Source organism: Grampus griseus (assembly GCF_964374135.1).
Source record: "Grampus griseus genome assembly, chromosome: 18".
NCBI lineage: Eukaryota > Metazoa > Chordata > Mammalia > Artiodactyla > Delphinidae > Grampus > Grampus griseus.
In genome coordinates, this window is record NC_139012.1 from 63,732,812 (window position 1) to 63,754,229 (window position 21,418).

The 21,418-nt window shown below is 42.2% G+C and overlaps 1 protein-coding gene across 1 annotated transcript in view; it reads left to right on the top strand.

The window, feature by feature from the left end:
* FAM124A (family with sequence similarity 124 member A) overlaps nucleotides 1-21,085 on the top strand; it is a 106,026-nt gene extending 84,941 nt beyond the window's left edge. Inside the window, exon 4 of the mRNA XM_082675776.1 lies at nucleotides 19,968-21,085. Coding sequence (XP_082531902.1) covers nucleotides 19,968-20,777 — 810 coding nt within the window. The 3' untranslated portion in view covers nucleotides 20,778-21,085. The remainder of the gene's footprint in view (nucleotides 1-19,967) is intronic.
* Nucleotides 21,086-21,418: the final 333 nt, after the last annotated feature.

Here is a 21,418-nt window from a genome sequence, read left to right on the forward strand (position 1 = left end):
TTCTTCTAAAACTATCTGAGCAATTCCTACAAATTAGGTAGGAGAGGCTGAGACACAGTATCACCATGAACCCTGGCATGGTGACCCACAATCTGGAGGGCTCTCACAACTCCAAGCCTCTCCCTGAGGAGCAAAGGGTTTGAACCTCAACTTTTAAGGCCTGCACCTGAGAGACAACGACCTCTAACTTTGAGAACATCTAGCTTTGAAAGCCATTGGGGCTTGTTCCCTTGAGACCCAGAAGGTGATTGATTGATAGTGATCTGGGAAACAGTTTTTGAAGGTGATTGATTGATAGTGATCTGGGAAACAGTTTTTGAAGGGCTTAGATAGAATCACTCACCCCAGGGCCCAGAGCAGAGGCAGCCAACTAAAACGTACCCAATCTTCCTGTTAAAGCTTCAGCCCGAGGGGCAGGCATCTAATTAATACATATCCAGGGACTTACTGACACACTCTCCAAAACAGAGGTGAGCAGGTGCCATCTTTACAGTCTCCCTTGCTCCAAGCCGCTGGCATCTCCCAGAAAGGAGCTTGTGTACTCCTCTCATGTCCTGCTTTTTGCAGCTGCCACCCAGGGGACACCCCTTGATCACCTGGCTCTGGTGGACAGCAGGGCTTACACTCACAGGTACTACAGGATTGTAACAAATAGAGAAGACTTCTTAACCACCTAACCCCAGGGTACAGCAGAGAAGTAACAGACTTGAAAGTCCCAATCCTTCTATACAAGAAGCCTCTTATCTTCATAGCTGTGCCCTGTGGGCCAGGCTTCTTTCTAACTAACACACACATAGAGGGTGACTACAATTCTCTCCAGAGACCAGGGAAGCTGGCAAGTGTCATCTTCATGCTTTCCATCTTCCCAGCCCCAAGTCGCCAGTGTCTGGGAGAGGTGGCTGATTTCTCTAGTGCATACATACCAACATGGAAAGTCAAAGAAACAGAAGAATATACTCCAAATGGAAGAACAAGATAAAATCTCAGAAAAAAACCTTAGTGAAATACAGATAAGTAATTTACCTGATGAAGAGTTCAAAATAATGGTCCTAAAGATGCTCATGAGTTCAGGAGAACATTTGATGAACAAAGTGAGAACTTCAACAAAAGATAGAAAATATAAGAAAGTACCAATGGAAGGTACAGAGCTGAAGAATATAGTAACTGATGTGAAAAATATACTAGAGGGGTTTAACAACAGACTAGAGGAAGCAAGAGAAAGGGTTAGTAAACTTGAAGACAAGGTACTGGAATTCATCAAATCAGAGAAAGAAAAAAAATGAAAAAGAGTGAAGATAGATTAAGGGACTTAAGGGACACCATCAAGCAGACCAACATTTGCATTATAAGGGTCCCAGAAAGAGGAGAGAGAGAAACAGGCAGAAAACTCATTTTAAATAATAGCTGGAAATATTCCTATCCTGGGGAAAGAAACAGACATCCAGGTCCAAGAATGCAGAGAATTCCAAATAAGATAAACCCAAAGAGACCCGCACTAAGACATATTACATGTAGTTAAAGTGTCAAATTTAAATGCAAGGAGAGAATCAAAATCAGCAAGAGAAAAACAATTTACATACAAGGGAACCCTCATAAGACTATCAGCAGATTTTTTCAGGAGAAACTTTGCCGGCCAGAAGGAAGTAGCATGATATTTTTAAAGTGCTGAAAGAAAAAACTGCAAACCAAGAGTATGCTAACAAGCAAAGCTGTCCTTCAGAATTGAGTTGATGTTTGTTAAGTCAACTCATTTTGCTATACACCTTAAACGTATATAGTAATGTATGTCAATTATATCTCAATAAAACTGGGGGGGGGGGGAGAAATACAGGAGAGAGAAAGGGTTTTCCAGATGATCAAAAGCTAAAGGAGTTCAACATCACAAGACTGGCCTTACGAGAAATATTAAAGGTACTTTTTAAAGCTGAAACAAAAGTATGCTAATTAGTAACAGAAAAACATGAAAGTATAAATCTTACTGGTAAAGGTAAATTTATAGTAAAATTCAGTATAATCTAATGTTGTAAAGGTGATGGGTTAATCACTTATAAAGCTAGCATAATGGTTAAAAGACAAAAGTGGTAACAATAAATGTAACTACAATAATTTGCTAATGGATACACAAGATAAAAAGGTGTAAACTGTGACATCAAAATGTGAAAATGTAGAGCTTTCAAACTTAAGTTGTTATCAATTTAAAATAGACTGTTATAAATATAAGTTGTTTTTTGTAAGCCTCATGGTACCCCAAAACAAAAACCCATAGTATATACACAAAATATAAAGAGAAGGTAATCTAAGCATGCTAATGCAGGAAATTATCAAATTCCAAAGGAAGAGAGCAAGAAAAGAAGGAGTAGAGGAATTACAAAACAGCCAGAAAACAGTGAACAGAATGGCAATAAGTACATACCTGTTAATAATCACTTTAAATGTAAATGAACTGAATGGTCCAATCAAAAGACATAAAGTGGCTAAGTAGATTTAAAAAACAAGATACATCTATATGCTGCCTACAAGATACTTCAGATGTAGGAATACACATAGTTTGAAAGTGAAAGGATGGAAAAAGATATACCATGCAAATAAAAGACAAAAGAAAGCTGGGGTAGGTATACTTATATCAGACAAAATAGACTTTAAGAAAAAGACTAATTAGAGACAAGGTGATTTTGTAATGATAAAGGGATTAATCGAACAAAAGGATATAACATTTGAAAATAGCTATGCACCCAACATAGGAGCACCTAAATATATAAAGCAAATACTAACAAACATAAAGAAATATACAACAATACAGTATTAATAGAGGACTTCATGTTCACCAATGTTTCGATCATTCAGACAGAAAATCAATAAGGAAACATTAGCCTTAATGACATGTCAGACCAGAGAACTTAACAGATATATACAGAACATTCCATCCAAAAGCAACAGAATATATATTCTTCTCAAGCACACATGAATATTCTCCAGGATACATCATATGTTAGGCCACAAAACAAATCTTAATAAGTTTAAGATGACTAAAAATACATCAACTGTCTTTTCCAACCACAATGTTAGAAACTTGAAGTTAATTACAAGAAGAAAACTGGACAATTCACAAGTATATGAAGACTAAACAACATGCTACTGAACAACCAATGGGTCAAAGAAGAAATTAAAAAACAAATACTTTGAGACAACAAAAATGGAAATGCAACATACCAAACTTATGGGATATAACAAGAGAATTTCTTGCTATAGAGGGGAGTTCGTAGTGATAAATGCCTACATCAAGAAACAAAAAAGATCTCAACCTATCTCTATACCTCAAGTAACTAGAAAAAGAACAAAGAAGCTCAAATTTAGTGGAAGGATGGAGATAACAGATCACAGTGGAAATAAATGAAATAGAGACAAAAAATAGAAAAGATTAACAAAACTAAGAGCCAGTTCTTTGAGAAGACAACAAAATTGACAGACCTTTAGCTAGACTCATCAAGAAAAGGAGAGGACTCAAGTCAGAAATGAAAGAGGAAAGATTAAAATGGATAACACATAAATACAAAGGATCATAAAGGACAACTATGAACAATTAGGTGCGAACAAATTGAACAGCCTAGAAGAAATGGATAAATTCCTAGGAACATACAACCTACAATGACTGAATCACTGAACAAATAGAAAATCTGAACAGACTGATTACTAGTAAGGAGACTGAATTAGTAATCAATAGTCTCCTAACAAAACTCCAGAGTCAGATGGCTTCCTAGTGAATTCTACCAAACATTTAAAGAAAAAATTAATGCCAATCCTTCCCAAACTCTATCAAAAAAAAAACAGAAGAGGAGGGAACACTTCCAAACTCATTTTACAAGGTCAGCATTACCCTGAAACCAAATCCAGACAAGGATGCCATAAGAAAAGAAAACTACAGGTCAATATCCCTGATGAACATAGATGCAAAAATCCTCAACAAAATATTAGCAAATTAATTCAACAATACATTAAAAGGATTGTACACCATGTTCAAGTAGGATTTGTTCCACGGATGCAAGGATGGTTTGACATCTGCAAATCAATTGGTATGATACACCACATTATCAAAATGGAAGATAAAAATCATAATCTTATCTCAATAGATGCAGAAAAAGCATTTGACAAAATTCAACACTCATTTATGAAAAAAACTTTCAAGATATTGGGTATACACGGAACATACCTCAACATGATAAAAGCCACATATGACAAGCCGACAGCTAACTCAGTGGTGAAAAGCTGAAAGCTTTGCCTTTATGATGAGAAACAAGATAAGGATTCCAACTCTCACCACTTTTATTCTATGTATTATTGCAAGTTCTAGCCAGGGCAGTTAGGCAAGAAAAAGTTATAAAAGCCTTCCAAGTCAGAAAGACAGAAGTATTCTAAGAACTCATTTATGACTAAGGATGTTAACCATTTGTCATGTAGTGTAAATGAAATGCCATATTTTATTGCCATCAATTTACTATGGTGTTTTGTATTTTGGTTTTGTATTAAAATATAATCATGTTGTGTTTTTTTTAAAAAAAGGAGTAAAACTGTCACTATGTACAGATGAAATGCTATTATATAGAGAAAATCCAAAAGCCTGTGCTATAAAACTATTTGAATAAATTCAGTGAAGTTGCAGGATATAAAAATCAATATATCACTGGTGAACACAGATGCAAAAATCCTCAACAAAATACTAGCAAACAGAATCCAACAGCACATTAAAAGGATCATACACCATGATCAAGTGGGGTTTATTCCAGGAATGCAAGGATCCTTCAATATATGCCAAGCAATCAATGTGATAAACCATATTAATAAATTGAAGGAGAAAAACCATATGATCATCTCAATAGATGCAGAGAAAGCTTTCAACAAAATTCAACACCCATTTATGATAAAAACCCTGCAGAAAGTAGGCATAGAGGGAACTTTCCTCAACATAATAAAGGCCATATATGACAAACCCACAGCCAACATCATCCTCAATGGTGAAAAACTGAAAGCATTTCCACTAAGATCAGGAAAAAGACAAGGTTGCCCACTCTCACCACTCTTATTCAACATAGTTTTGGAAGTTTTAGCCACAGCAATCAGAGAAGAAAAGGAAATAAAAGGAATCCAAATCAGAAAAGAAGTAAAGCTGTCATTGTTTGCAGATGACATACTATACATAGAGAATCCTAAATATACTAAAAATCTGTTTTGTTTCTATACACTAATAGCAAACTATCAGAAAAAGAAATTTTAAAAAACACCATTTACAATTGCATCAAAAGAATAAAATACATAGGAATAAATTTATCCAAGATCAGTGATATATACATTGAAAACTATAAGACTTTGGAGGGAGGAATCAAGATGGCAGAAGAGTAGGAGGTGGAGCTTACCTCCTCCCACAAATACATCAGAAAACACCTACAAGTGGAATGATTCACACAGAACATCTACTGAATGCTGGCAGAAGACCTCAGACTTCAAAAGTCCAAGAAAACCTCCACATAACCGGCAGGACAAAAGAAAAAAAAAAAGAGAGTTGGGGGGAGCTTTCCAAGATGGAGGGAGAGTAGGAGAACGTGGAGTTCATCTCTCCCTACAAACACATCAAGAATACATCTACAAATGGAACAGTTCTCACAGAGCACTTGCTGAACACTAGCAGAGGACCTCAGACACCTAAAAGGACAAGAAAGATCCCCACATAACTGGGTAGAATGAAAGAAATAAGGTAAAAGGAAGAGGAGAGGAAACAGGATGCAACCTGCACCCCTGGCAGGGAGCTGAAAGAGAGGTTCCCGCATCTGGGGAAGCCCCCTCACCACCTGGAAGATCAGCTGGGACAGAAGGGAGCCTCAGGGGCTTGGATGAGAGCCCAGCAGCTGGTCTGTGATAGGACAGAGTGAGACCTACACAGATGGTCCATGCCACAGTCCTGCATGCCCCAGCCTGAGACAGGTGTCTGCCAGTACATGTGGGGGCTGGGTGATGGAATGTGGGGTTTGGAGAGCAGACCCGGGGGGAGACCAATGTTGGCTGTAAGGAGACAGCCTGTGGGGACAGGAGTGAGGAGCTCCGCAACTGGGAATGCTCGTGGACAAAGCCCAGACCACCACAACAAAGAAGCACCATGGTTGAGTGACGTGCAAAGGGCAGGGCCACCATCACATCCTCTCTCCTCACACACCAGCCCCTGCCTCCACGGGCACTAGGGAGGGCTCCACCAGAGCCAGCTCACACGCCCCTGCCATGACCTCCCCTGCAACCCCCGTGCAAGCCTGGGTGACCCGCTCACCCTGCTTGCCACCTGATGGGCTTGCATGTTCCAGTCCCTACCGTAGCACCCTCCCACCTATGCAGCCTGCTCGCCCCAATCACTGCCTCAGCTCCTTTCTGCCTGATAGGCTCATGTGCTCCGGCAACCTCTGGAGCAGACTCCAGTGGGAAGAACATATTCACAGGTGGGGCTGAAACCACACCTGAGCCCCAGGGGCTGTGTGACTAAGGAAGAAGAGCTGAAATCGCTCTTCAAGGCTGCACGAACCACAGAGTTACATCTCTGCTGGCAGCTTCCTAAATTCAGCACCTGTGAAACATCTGAAAGGACAACAAGCTCTCCTGCAGCTGGGATGGGTCTGGCTTCAGCAGCTGTGGGCTTTGTGGGCACATACATGTGTGAGTTGGTCCAGGCCAGAGTCTGAGCTGCCTCTATAGCTCCCACAGCAGGTCTAGGTGCATGACTACTGCAGTCCTGGGACCTGACCTCAGTGTATCTGCACCAGTGATCTGCTGAAAACACCTGAGAGTCACCAGGGCCAGTTGCCAGCATCCCCACAGTAAGGGCAGACTGAGAGCAGTGTCAACAACAGTGTACTTTGTGAGTCCGCACAATGGGCAGAAGGGGGCACAACAGAGCACATTCACAGGTGAACAGCTCCAGAGCAGGAATACTCAGTGGCTTGAATCCCAGTGGGAGTGCTCCAGTCCCACCTGCCTCACACCGCAGATCAGAAACACAGCTAAGAAACAGATCTGGGGGCCTCTACTCCAAAAACTAGGGAGCAGACCCTGCCCCTGACAGGGCAGTGACAACCACAGAGCAAAGGGGAGGCCCCGCTCAATATCCAGTGCAGGCTGTGGTCACCACAACACCAATCAAACCCCCTGTCAAGGGGATAATGGCAAAGCCTCTGAACCAGCCTCACCCACCAGGGGTCAGACACCAGAAACAAGGAATTACGATCCTGGAGCCTGTGGAAAGATGACCACAAACACAGTAAGTCTGACAAAATGAAAAGACAAAGAAATACGTTGCAGACAAAGGAGCAAGATAAAAACCTACAAGAACAACTAAATGAAGAGAAGGCAATCTATCTGAAAAAGAATTCGGAGTAATGATAGTAAAGATGATCCAAGATTTCAGAAAAAGAATGGAGGTGCAGATCAAGAAGAAACAAGAAACGTTTAACAAAGACCTAGAAGAAGTAAAGAACAAACAAACAGAGATGAACAATACAATAACTGAAATGAAAAATACACTAGAAGGAATCAACAACAGAATAACTGAGGCAGAAGAATGGATAAGTGACCTAGAAGACAGAATGGTGGAAATCTCTGCCACGGAACAGAATAAAGAATGAAAAGAAAAGAGTACAGTCTCTCAGACCTCTGGGACAACACTAAATGCACCAACATTTGAATTATAGGGGTCCCAGAAGAAGAAGAGAAAAAGAAAGGGTCTGAGAAAATATTTGAAGAGATTATAGTCGAAAACTTCCCTAACATGGGAAAGGAAATAGTCACCCAAGTCTAGAAAGTGCAGAGTCCCATACAAGATAAACCCAAGGAGGAAAACGCCAAAACACATATTAATCAAACTAACAAAAATTAATCACAAAGAAAAAATATTAAAAGCAGCAAGGGAAAAGCAACAAATACAAGGGAATCCCCATAAGGTTATCAGCTGATTTTTCACCAGAAATTCTGCAGGCCAGAGGGGAGTGGTGTGATATATTTTAAGTGATGAAAGGGAAAAACCTGCAACCAAGACTACTCTACCCAGCAAGGCTCTCATTCAGATTCAGCAAAGAAATCAAAACTTTACAGACAAGCAAAAACTAAGAGAATTCAGCACCACCAAACCAGCTTTACAACAAATGCTAAAGGAACATTTCTAGACAGGAAACACAAGAGAAGAGAACAAAAGAGGAAGGGAAGAAAAACGACCTACAGAAACAAATCCAATGATCTATATTTCTGTTTTTGTGCCAGTACCATACTGTCTTGATTACTGTAGCTTTGTAGTATAGTCTGAAGTCAGGGAGCCTGATTCCTCCAGCTCCGTTTTTCTTTCTCAAGATTGCTTTGGCTATTCTGGGTCTTTTGTGTTTCCATACAAATTGTGAAATTTTTTGTTCTAGTTCTGTGAAAAATGCCAGTGGTAGTTTGATAGGGATTGCATTGAATCTGTAGATTGCTTTGGGTAGTACAGTCATTTTCACAATGTTGATTCTTCCAATCCAAGAACATGGTATATCTCTCCATCTATTTGTATCATCTTTAATTTCTTTCATCAGTGTCTTATAATTTTATGCATACAGGTCTTTTGTCTCCTTAGGTAGGTTTATTCCTAGGTATTTTATTCTTTTTGTTGCAGTGGTAAGTGGGAGTGTTGTCTTAATTTCATTTTCAGATTTTACATCATTAGTGTATAGGAATGCAGCCTCTTCAATAAGTGGTGCTGGGAAAACTGGACAGCTACATGTAAAAGAATGAAATTAGAACACTCCCTAACACCATACACAAAAATAAACTCAAAATGGATTAAAGACCTACATGGAAGGCCAGACACTATCAAACTCTTAGAGGAAAACATAGGCAGAACACTCTATGACATAAATCACAGCAAGATCATTTTTTGACCCACCTCCTAGAGAAATGGAAATAAAAACAAAAATAAACAAATGGGACCTAATGAAGCTTAAAAGCTTTTGCAAAACAAAGGAAACCATAAACAAGACGAAAAGACAGCCCTCAGAGTGGGAGAAAATATTTGCAAATGAAGCAACCGACAAAGGATTAATCTCCAAAATTTACAAGCAGCTCATGCAGCTCAATATCTAAAAAACAAACAACCCAATCCAAAAATGGGCAGAAGACCTAAATAGACATTTCTCCAAAGAAGCATACAGATTACCAACACATGAAAGAATACTCAACATCATTAATCATTAGAGAAATAGAAATCAAAACTACAATGAAATATCATCTCACACCAGTCAGAATGGCCATGATGAAAAATCTACAAACAATAAATGCAGGAGAGGGTGTGGAGAAAAGGGAACTCTCTTGCACTGTTGGTGGGAATGTAAATTGATACAGCCACTATGGAGAACAGCATGGAGGTTCCTTAAAAAACTAAAAATAGAACTAGCATATGACCCAGCAGTACCACTACTGGACATGTACCCTGAGAAAACCATAACTCAAAAAGAGTCATGTACCACAATGTTCACTGCAGCTCTATTTACAATAGCCAGGACATGGAAGCAACCTAAGTGTCCATCGACAGATGAATGGATAAAGAAGATGTGGCACATATATACAATGGAATATTACTCAGGCATAAAAAGAAACAAAGTTGAGTTATTTGTAGTGAGGTGAATGGATTTAGAGTCTCACAGAGTGAAGTAAATCAGAAAGAGAAAAACAAATGCTGTATGCTAACACATATATATGGAATCTAAAAAAAAAAAAAGGTCATGAAGAACCTAGGGGTAAGACGGGCCTACTAGGGAATGGACTTGAGGATATGCAGAAGGGGAAGGGTAAGCTGGGACAAAGTGAGAGAGTGGCACAGTCATAGATACACTACCAAATGTAAAACAGATAGATAGTGGGAAGCAGCCGCATAGCACAGGGAGATCAGCTCAGTGCTTTGTGACCACCTAGAGGGGTGGGATAGGGAGCGTGGGAGGGAGATGCAAGAGGGAAGAGATATGGGGATATATGTATATGTATAACTGATTCCCTTTGTTATAAAGCAGAAACTAACACACCACTGTAAAGCAATTATACTCCAATAAAGATGTTTAAAAAAACAAACCCAAAACGGTTAACAAAATGGCAATAGGAAAATACATATTTATAATTACCTTAAATGTAAATGGATTAAGTGCTCCAACCAAAAGATACAGACTGGCTGAATGGATACAAAAACAAAACCTGTATATATGCTGTCTACAAGAGACCCACTTCAGACCTAAGGACACATACAGACAAAGTAAGGGGATGAAGAAAGATATTCCATGCAAATGGAAATCAAAAGAAAGCTGGAGTAGTAATACTCATATCAGACAAAATAGACTTTAAAGACTGTTACAAGAGATAAGGAAGGACACTACATAATGTTCAAGGGATCAATCCAAGAAGAAGATATAACAATTGTAAATATATATGCACCCAACATAGGAGCACCTCAATATATACGGGAAATGCTAACAGCCATAAAAGGAGAAATTGACAGTAACACAATAATAGTGGGGGACTTTAATACCCCACTTGTACCAATGGACAGATCATCCAGACAGAAAATTAATAAGGAAACATAAGCCTTAAATGACACATTAGACCAGATGGACTTAATTGATATTTATAGGACAGTCCATCCCAAAGCAGCAGAATACACTTTCTTCTCAAGTGTACACAGAACATTCCCCAGGATAGATCACATCCTGGATCATAAATCAAGCTTCAGTAAATTTAAGAAAACTGAAATCATGTCAAGCATCCTTTCCAACCACAATGCTATGAGATAAGAAATCAATTACAGGGAAAAAACTGCAAAACACACAAACACGTGGAGGCTAAACAATATGTTACTAAATAACCAGTGGATCACTGAAGAAATCAAAGAGGAAATCAGAAAATACCTAGAGACAAGTGATAACGAAAACACAATGATCCAAAACCTATGGGGGCTTCCCTGGTGGTGCAGTGGTTGAGAGTCCGCCTGCCGATGCAGGGGACACGGATTCGTGCCCCAGTCTGGGAAGATCCCACATGCCGTGGAGCGGCTGGGCCCGTGAGCCATGGCCACTGAGCCTGCGCATCCGGAGCCTGTGCTCTGCAACAGGAGAGGCCACAACAGTGAGAGGCCCGTGTACCGCAAAAAAAAAAAGCCTATGGGACACAGCAAAAGCAGTTCTAAGAGGGGAGTTTATAGCAATACAGTCTTACCTCAAGAAATAAGAAAAATCTCTAACAACCTAACCTTAAACCTAAAGCAACTAGACAAAGAAGAACAAACAAATCCCAAAATTAGTAGAAGGAAAGAAATCGTAAGATCAGAGCAGAAATCAATGAATTAGAGATAAAGAAAACAATAGCAAAGATCAATAAAACTAAAAGCTGCTTCTTTGAGAAGATGAACAATATTGATAAACCTTTAGCCATACCCATCAGAAAAAGAGGGAGAGGACTCAAATCAATAAAATTAGAAATGAAAAAGGAGAAGTTACAATGGACACCACAGAAAAACAAAGGATCATAAGAGATTACTACAAGCAACTATATGCCAATAAAATGGACAAATTCTTAGAAGGGTACAACCTTCCAAGACTGAACCAGGAAGAAATAGAAAATATGAACAGACCAATCACAAGTAATGAAATTGAAACTGTGATAAAAGTCTTCCAACAAACAAAAGTCCAGGACCACATGGCTTCACAGATGAATTCTATCAAACATTTAGAGAAGAGTTAACAACTACCCTTCTGAAACTCTTCCCAAAAATTGCAGGGGAAGGAATACTCCCAAGGTCATTCTATGAGGCCACCATCACCCTTAATCCAAAACCAGACAAAGATGTCACAAAGAAAGAAAACTACAGGCCAATATCACTGATGAATATAAATGCAAAAATCCTCAACAAAATACTAGCAAACAGAATCCAACAGCACATTAAAAGGATCATACACCATGATCAAGTGGGGTTTACCCCAGGAATGTAAGGATTCTTCAATATACGCAAATCAATCAATGTGACACACCATATTAACAAATTGAAGGATAAAAGCCATATGATCATCTCAATAGACGCAGAAAAAGCTTTCAACAAAATTCAACACCCATTTATGATAAAAACCCTCCAGAAAGTAGGCATAGAGGGAACTTTCCTCAACATAATAAAGGCCATATATGACAAACCCACAGCCAACATCGTCCTCAGTGGTGAAAAACTGAAAGCATTTCCACTGAGATCAGGAACAAGACAAGGTTGCCCACTCTCACCAGTATTATTCAGCTTAGTTTTGGAAGTTTTAGCCACAGCAATCAGAGAAGAAAAAGAAATAAAAAGAAACCAAGTCGGAAAAGAAAAAGCTGTCACTGTTTGCAGATGACATGATATTATATGTAGAGAATCCTAAAGATGCTACCAGAAAGCTTACACCATATACAAAAATCAACTCAAAATGGATGAAAGCCTTGAACACAAGGATTGAAACCATAAAACTCCTAGAAGAAAACATAGGTGGTATGCTCCTTGAGATTGTTTTTGGTGTCAAATCGAAATTATCATCACCAAGACCAAAGGCAAAAGAAGCAAAAAATAAACAAGTGGGACTACATCAAACTAAAAATCTTTTGTACAGCAAAGGAAACCATCAACAAAATGAAAAGGCCACCTACCAAATGGAAGAAAATATTATAAAGAATTCATACAACTCAATAGTAAAAAAGCAGACAACTTGATTAAAAAGTGGGCTGAAAGTCTGAATAGACATTGTTCTGCAGAATACATACAGATGGCCAACAGGTAAGAAATGATATTCAACATCACTAATAATCAGGGAAATGAGAATCTAAACCACAAAGTGGTTTAGAAACCACCTTATAACTGTTACATGGCTTTTATCAAACAGATAAGAAATATTAAGTCTTGGTGAGAATGTGGAGAAAAGGGAACCCTTGTGCACCGTTGGTAGGAATGTAAATTGGTGTGGCCACTACGGAAAGTGGAGTGGAGGTTCCTCAAAAAATAAAAATAGAACTACCATATGATCCAGGAGTTTTAATTCTGTGTGTTTATCTGAAGGAAATGAAAACACTAACTTGAAAGGATATTTGCACTCTCCATGTTGATTGTAGCATTATTTACCATAGTCTAGACATGGAAGCAACCTAAGGTAAGGGTCCATCTGTGGATGAATGGAGAAGATGTGGTGTGTGTGTATACACACACACACACACACACACACACACAGTAGAATATTACTCAGCTATAAAAAAGAATGGAATCCTGTCATTTGTGACAACATGGATGTACCCTGAGGGCATTATGCAAGATAAGCCAGAGAAAGACAGATAGCATATGATCTCACTTATATGTGAAATTAAAACAACAACAATAAAAAACCTAACTCATAGATTCAGAGAAGAGATTGGTGGTGGTTATGGGCGGGTGATCAAAAGGTACAAACTTCCAGGACTTCCCTGGCGGTCCAGTGGTCAAGACTCTGCACTTCGATTGCAGTGGGCCAGGGTTTGATCCCTGGTCAGGGAACTAAGATCCCACATGCTGCACAGTGCAGAAAAAAAAAAGCCAAAAGGTACAAACTTCTAATTATAGAATTAATAAATCTAGCGATTTAATGTACAGCTTGGTGACTATAGTTAACAATACTGTTTTGTATATTGAAAGTTGATGGGAGAGTAGATTTAAAGTTATCATTGCAAGAAAAAACATAACTATGTGTGGTAATGGATTAACTAGACTTATTGTGATCATTTCACAATATATACAAATAATATGTTGTACACCTGAGACTAATATATGTTATATGTCAATTATATTTCAATAAAAATTTTAATTAAATTAAAAAAAATTTTTTGAAGACAACATAGGCTTTTTCTGGGGGTAGTACTCTTAGTGGGTATATGAAACCTAATCCAGAGGACAGTGAAAGGAGAAGCAAAATACGACGCTTTTATTTAGAACAAAAATCTGGTTTCTCATGTGAACCCATTGCCCAATTTCCTTGAGACTGCCCCTAATTCTTATTAGTCCCTGGGTTAAAAGGTCTTTTGCTGGCTCACTGCATAACAGACAGTGCCACACTGGTTGTGTTTCTGCCCAGGACAGAACAGGAGGAAATGACCTTTCTTGGAAAGAGGAGGTGTGAGGGTGAGAGAAAATGCCCTGACCATGATCGACCCATGAGACACTGCACAGGCTTACTGGGTCAGGGACAGAATCACCCTTCCTAGGGATTCTATCCATGTGTCTGTTGAGACACCCTGATCCTTGAAAAAGGCCTTTTTACTCCTTCCATTGCAAACTGCCCAGGCTCGAAGTTCCATGTGAAGCTCATGGGTCACTTACTGCATTTCGGCTTTTTGGTGATTTCAGGGACACAACCAGATCTCCCTGGCTGGTTGCCTTTAGGCAGAGTCATTGATGTAATGCTACTGTGTTCCTTAGAGAAAGTTCCATAAACAGCAAAGAGGGAACTACTGGATTCCAGTGAGTCAGCTAGCCCGCACTGCTTCAAAGAGAAGCAAAGGAAGCCATCCTCAAGGTACATTGCTGCTGTCGCATGGAGAAGCTGCCGAGGGGCAGCCCTGAGAGCCGAAAGCTGGGGGAGGAAGGAGGCTTTTCCAGAGTGTTGTTTCACTCTGGAAAAGTCCACTGGGGAAGAGCTTCTCGAAACATCTTTGATGGTTCATTCTCAGATTCTAGTGTTCCTGGTCAAGTCAGACAGGCAGACAGGAAAGATCAGAAATAGAGCCATCGCCATGGGAAGGACACCAAAAGCAGGGCCATCCTTTGCATATGTGAGTTGTCATTAGACAGACAAGACCCTGCTTTTAGAAGCTGACTTCTCTGCCTCCAGGCAGAGCTGGAGAAAACCACCAGATCTGCTGCAGGCACATCCCACCGGCACAGCAGCCCTGGGCAGACCCCGGGAGCAGGGGCTGTGAAGCCTCGCAGCCACCCTCCTCCAACTCCCCACCCCAGGATCCTGCATCATCACCGGCCAATGCTGTGCCAACTGGAATCCCACCTGCCCAGCAGCCACCTCTACGGTGCACGTGGGCACCCCTCCAGTGAAAAACACTGGCTACCACCTCTCTTCAAAGAAGATATTAGGATTTATCTGGACCCCTGCCTTCACGATGCAGTAAAAAAAATAAGAGCACAGTGATGAAAATCTCTGCAAAACCACCAAGGATGCGTCCTCTGCTAGCTGTTCCTGATTTTGAGTCTAATTTAACACGGCTCTGTCTCTGACAGTGGAAAGCTTCAGATGTCTCCAAACAGTTCCTCAAGTTGGAACCTTGGCCTTTTGCTTCTCATGGAGCAGTATTCACAGAGGCTTCCTCTTTCAGGCAGATTCTGACTGCAAGCATACTCACCCAGAGCATGCCCCTTGAATAAGACTCTGAACATGCAAGTTACAGGGTGGTACATACTTACTGGGGCACCCAAGGGACTCAGCCCTTTGGAAAAATAAGACAGACCTCTTAATTAATAAACACTGTCCCCCCACTGGAAGCAGCCTCTGTACCTGAGGACTTCCTTCTCTAAAGAGCCTCATGACTTATTTTCTCTCTTATTTAGCCAAACTCAAATGATTGAGAAAACTGGTTTGTCTCTTCAACAGCCACTCAGCTGTCACACCTCCCAGGTACACATGGGCCTTCTGAGGCCACTCCTGACCCCATCCCAGAGCTGTGACTCTTCATTCATGCTTAAGTTCCTGCTGTGTATTGGGTACTGGTCAGGGTATGTGCTGAGCAGGATCTCCCTCATGAAGCACAGAGCCTTGCAGAGAAGATGGATCACTAACCAGAGCAGTACAGCACAGAGTCAGAATGGCTGGGTTGGGAGTTCAGGGGATACTGGAGCACAGAGCAGCAAGCCCTGGTGAGTGGGTCATACCCCAGGAGGAACGAGTTTGGCTCAGCACCTTCCTTGCCATATTCAGTGAGGTCCCCATGCACATAAAATGCAAGTAGAATGGCCTTGTAGAGTGTGATCTTTATGAGAACCATATCTTATAACCTGTACTAAAAACATTTTGCATCATATTCTTTAAGAATCTATAATTTAGACCATCAGAAATCTCCGTAATTGCTGCTCTTGACCTTCAGCTCCTTAAACCACCCTTAGCAGAACAGCTTGAGAATTTCATTATGCTGTACAGAGCCTGTTGGGCAGGAAGACAGCAGGTCACGGGGACAAAGACACCCCCCACACACAGAATTAGAGACTGAGGATTAAGAAGAGGATCAGTAACCTTCCCAGACTTCAGACAACACTACAAAGCTACAGTAATCAAAACAGCATGGTATTGGCACAAAAACAGACATATGGATCAATGGAACAGAATAGAGACCCCAGAAATAAACCCACACACACATCATCAATTAGGCTTGGACAAAGGAGGCAAGAATATACAATGGAAAAAAGCAAGTGGTGTTGAGAAAGCTAGACAGCTGCATGTAAACTCCCTCACACCATACAAAAAAATAAACCCAAAATGGCTTAAAGACTTAAATATAACACATGACACCATAAAACACCTAAAAGAGAACATAGGCAAAACGTTCTCTGACATAAATCATACCAATGTTTTCTTAGGTCAGTCTCCAAAGGCAATAGAAATAAAAGCAAAAGTAAACAAATGAGACCTAATCAAACTTATAAGCTTTTGCACAGCAAAGGAAATCATAAAATGAAAAGACAACCCACAGGCTGGGAGAAAATATTTGCAAACGATGCAACTGACAAGGGATTAATCTCCAAAATATACAAACAGCTCATACAACTCAATAACAAAAGAACGAACAACCCAATCAAAAAAATGGGCAGAAGACCTAAAGAGACATTTCTCCAAGGAAGACATACAGATGACCAACAGGCACATGGAAAGATGTTCAGCATTGCTCATTATTAGAGAAATGCAAATCAAAACTACAATGAGGTATCACCTAATACCAGTCAGATTAACCATCATCAAAAAGTCTACAAATAATAAATGCTAGAGAGGGTGTGGAGAAAGGGGAACCCTCCTATTCCATGGGCAGGAATGTAAATTGGTACAGTCACTATGGAAAACAGTATGGAGGTTCCTTAAAAAACTAAAAATAGAGCTACCATATGATCCAGCACTCCTGGGCATATATCCAGAGAAAACCATCATTCGAAAAGATAAATCCACCCCAATGTTCACGGCAGCACTATTTACAATAGCCAAGACATGGAAGCAACCTAAGTGTCCATCGATAGATGAATGGATAAAGAAGATGTGGTACATACATACAATGGAATATTACTCAGCCATAAAAAAGAATGAAATCATGCCATTTGCAGCAACATTGATGAACCTAGAGATTATCATACTAAGTCAGACAGAGAAAGACAAATATCATATGAGTGGAATCTAAAATATGATACAAATGAACTTACCTGCAAAACAGAAACAGACTCACTGTCATAGAAAACAACTTATGGTTACCAAAGAGGAAAGGCAAGAGGGATGGATAAATTAGGAGTTTGGGATTAGCAGATACACACTACCATCTATAAAATAGATGAACAACAAGGATTTACTGTGTAGCATAGTGAACTATACTCAGTATCTTGTAATAACCAAAATGGAAAAGAATCTGAAAAAGTATATAGAGGGAGAGGGAGCTTGCGCACACAACAGCACGCCCCGATGAGGCTCCTCTCACTTCTCAGGGCTCGCCTCTTGTTTTGGTTCATGCCCCCAGCCTCTGCTCAGGCTGCCTCTGTGCCTGTGTGCCTTTCCATGCCACGCCCACTGCCCTCCAGTTGACAAACCCCTCTTCCACTTCCAAGATTCTGTCCAGTCATGACTTCAAGGCAAGCTTTTTCTACCCTCTCCCCTCGTAAAATCAACCCCTCCCCCCTTGGTGCCCCAAACGCCCCCATTATTATCGCCGCTCACTTTATCATTGTGGCTCACTTTATCACACTTGACCGTTGTATTGTTAATTGTGGGGGGCTAAGATCGTGTCTTATTCAAAATTATCTGTGCCTGGTCCTCCAGACCTGTTTCACATCAGAGCACACAGGAAACGATAATATTTCTGTGGTACGAGAGGCTGCTGGTGACAGAGATCAGTCCTCAGCACACCTTTATAACCCAGGCAAAGCTTAAACACACCAGTTGAGGAGCTCCGCTTAAAAGACTCTCGGTTAATGTTGATTGAAAAACAATGAGTCAGTCGGTCTGTTTATAGGATTAAGAGATGTCTGGAATTAGGCAAAAAAAGATCTAAGAAATCAGTGAAAGGAATGGTCCTATAGGAAAAAACATAATGAGTGAGCACGGCCCCAGCAGAAGGATAAGTCTGTGGATTTCTTACCCACACGGTCAGGGTCTCCTTGACCAACGCTAGACTCCATCCCCAAGCTGACCTACAGCACTGCTTTCCAGGCACCTGGTCTGTAATCAAGCCGAGCTGCTTGCTCCCCACTCCCTGCAACTCCCTTGCTTACCTGCCAACAGTCAGCCCGTTTGTCTTGGCCTCTCTCTCCAGCACAGCCTCCTCTCCACGCGTGCCACCCACTAGGACGACAGCCGCCCATCTCCATGGCCACCTCCCACTGAAGACTCCTGTGCTCCCGCGGGCAGGCCCGGCCTCTCGCTCTTCGGCCTAGTATTGTGCCTGTCTTCACACGCCCTTGTCTGAGTTCTTTTTGTCTCCGATCCTGTCAATGAGATATAAGGTTCATGTGGTTGAGGACAGTCCTCATTGTAGTGTCTCCTCCTTTACCTGTAATAGGTACAAATAAGTATATTGCATTGAATAAAATTTCCCAGGTGGCTATGAAAAAACCAGGTTCCTGTCTAACAGGGAGGTGGGGGACTTGCCTGTCCAGGGAAGAGCCAATGTCTCGTAGCCTGCTGGGTGCTAGGAAATAGCCCTTATAGTAAACTGCACTCAGCCCTCTTGTTGCAGGGATTCATAAATCAGGTAATCCTATACAGAGCAGAGCCAGACCCACTGTCCCCAGATCCATTATCTGGGTAGTAAGTAATCCAGACTTTGGCCTGCAGGCCTGGTGAACCAGACCAGGGGGAGAACCCGAGAGCAGCAGCCCCAGGGGTGCATGAGAATCGGAAGTGAAGCCCCAGTTCTGTGCAGCAGAAACAGCTTCCTGCAGAGCTGCAGGGAAGGTCAGGGAGACTAGGAGGACAGGGCGGAGTGTTAAAGGGTGAAACTGCTTGTCCAAGCCCTGTGGGGCATCCACAGGGTTAGTCAGTAGTCAACCGCCCCCTTTCCCATACAGTTTCTGAAAGGCAAAATAGAGGAGTATCGTGGAGTTCCTTAGAGCAAGTAAATAAATGCCAATTTCCTGATAGCCCTGCACTCTTTGAAGATGTACTGCCCTGAATCGTAGGCCACCCCTAGGCTGTGTCCTGATGTTCACACGTGCACTGGAGTCAAGTCCCATCCCGATCCTTCCATGCTGCCGTCAGTAGTATTTCCAAACAGTGGGGCTTTGGTTGGAGGGAGATAAACCCTTCAAGCAACCTTCTTGCATTGAATGGTAATTCTTGTCTCCCCTCTCCTGCTCAGCCAGGCCTCATGCTTGCGGCTAATCTGTTGAGCATCCTTGCGTGTGCACTGGAAGACGTACCGTTCCCTGTCGTGACAAGGGACTGCATCTCCCCCTGGGTTTGGGGATGTCTGCTCAGACTGAGAAGTCTGATCTGTATTCCCCCAAGCTCCGCTACCTCTGTCTTTGCTTTAGAATTTGGAGAATGAAATTTCTGGTAATGCTTTATTGCCGAGACATTGCCAGAAGTTTCCAGTCATCAGAAAATGTGTCTCACGTTCTGTTAACAGCGGAATCCCCGTCCCCGGTGACCGCCAGTCCTGCACTGATGTGATATGCCCTCTTCCCCCTGCAGGCACAGAGGGTCCGCAGGAAGTGCCCTAAACCCAGCAGAGCTCACCACGCCTCAGAGCAGAAGGCTGGGTCCACGCCTTCTCCGAGTGCCGCTGCACAGAGCCAGACCCCTGGCAGCGGCCCGCAGCCCCCGATGGACACTTCAGACCTGGGGTTCGGCCAGACAGGCCTGCCTACCCGGCAGCCGCAGGACTTGGCCAGACCAGCCGGCAGCCCTCCCAGCCTCCCCTGGCCTTTCCAGAGAAGCAAGTCCTTGTTTTGTTTGCCCACGGGAGACCCCTCCCCGGCCTCCTCAGCTGAACCACTGTGCTTTGCAAACACAGACGGCCCGGGACAGAGGGCGTCGGAGCGGAGGCACGGCCACCTCCTCTCCATCGATGACTTAGAGGGGGCCCAGGAGACGGACGTGGACACGGGGCTGCGGCTCTCCTCCTCCGACCTGTCCGTGGTCTCTGCATACTCTGCACCCAGCAGGTTCTGCAGCCCCGTGGAGACACTGCTCCCCTCCGAAAGATGCAGCAGCCTCTGGTCAGAGCGCAGGGCTTCCAGAGAAGGACCCCTGCCCGCTGGGGGCGGCGTGACCACAGAGGCCTCCTGGGCTGCCCTCCCTCTGTTCACCAACGGGCCTTCCAGCTCCTCGGCCACAGCTGTCACCACTTCCCCAGGTTCCGACACCTCCTGGCTCCCAGAGTCACCCCCAGAACTCCCTTACGATGCTCCCGACGCCCAGCAGACTGGCAGAGGCGTCCTGCCACCCTCAGTGCTGGCCGGAGGCGCGGACAACGACGTGGAGGAGGAATTCTACATCTGAACACACCCGACTCTTGTCTTTTAGACCCACAGGCTCAGGTGCCCCTGCCCCTCTGGGGTCTGCACGCCACCCGTGTTCTCGGCCCCGCGTCCCCAGGTCCTCCGGAATCTAATTATCTGTCTCACGGGGTCGTTATTAGCACGTTTGACACACCACCCGTTACCTGCAAGGTGGTGGGCTCAGTGGAAATATACTGGGATTTTTATGCAAATAAATTCTCAACAAACTTAAGGCATAAAATATATGTTTTGAATACTCAGTTCCATTTGAGATATGGTTTGGTGCACTTATTTAAATGCTTCATATAATTATTTGAAATGGAAAGAAAACCTAGTCAGCTGGAGTTGATTTCACAATTTTTCATGCTGGGAAGGAAAAACAATTAAAGCCAAAAAACGTTGAATGTGAGAAAGATTCCAAGTGACTTGTATGAGAGATTCGTGCGCATAATTCCACCTTACTGGATTCTCCATCTCTGTTTACCTTACCAGGGAGCAGTGGCCCTGAGAATTTCCAGGTACCGTTACAGTGAAAGGAGTCATTGTAGTGCATTTATAATACGATTTTGAGTTCCCAAAACTAGATTTGCACACATCTTTCAAACACATTCACTGTAACAGCTGGGGGTCTACAGAAGACTC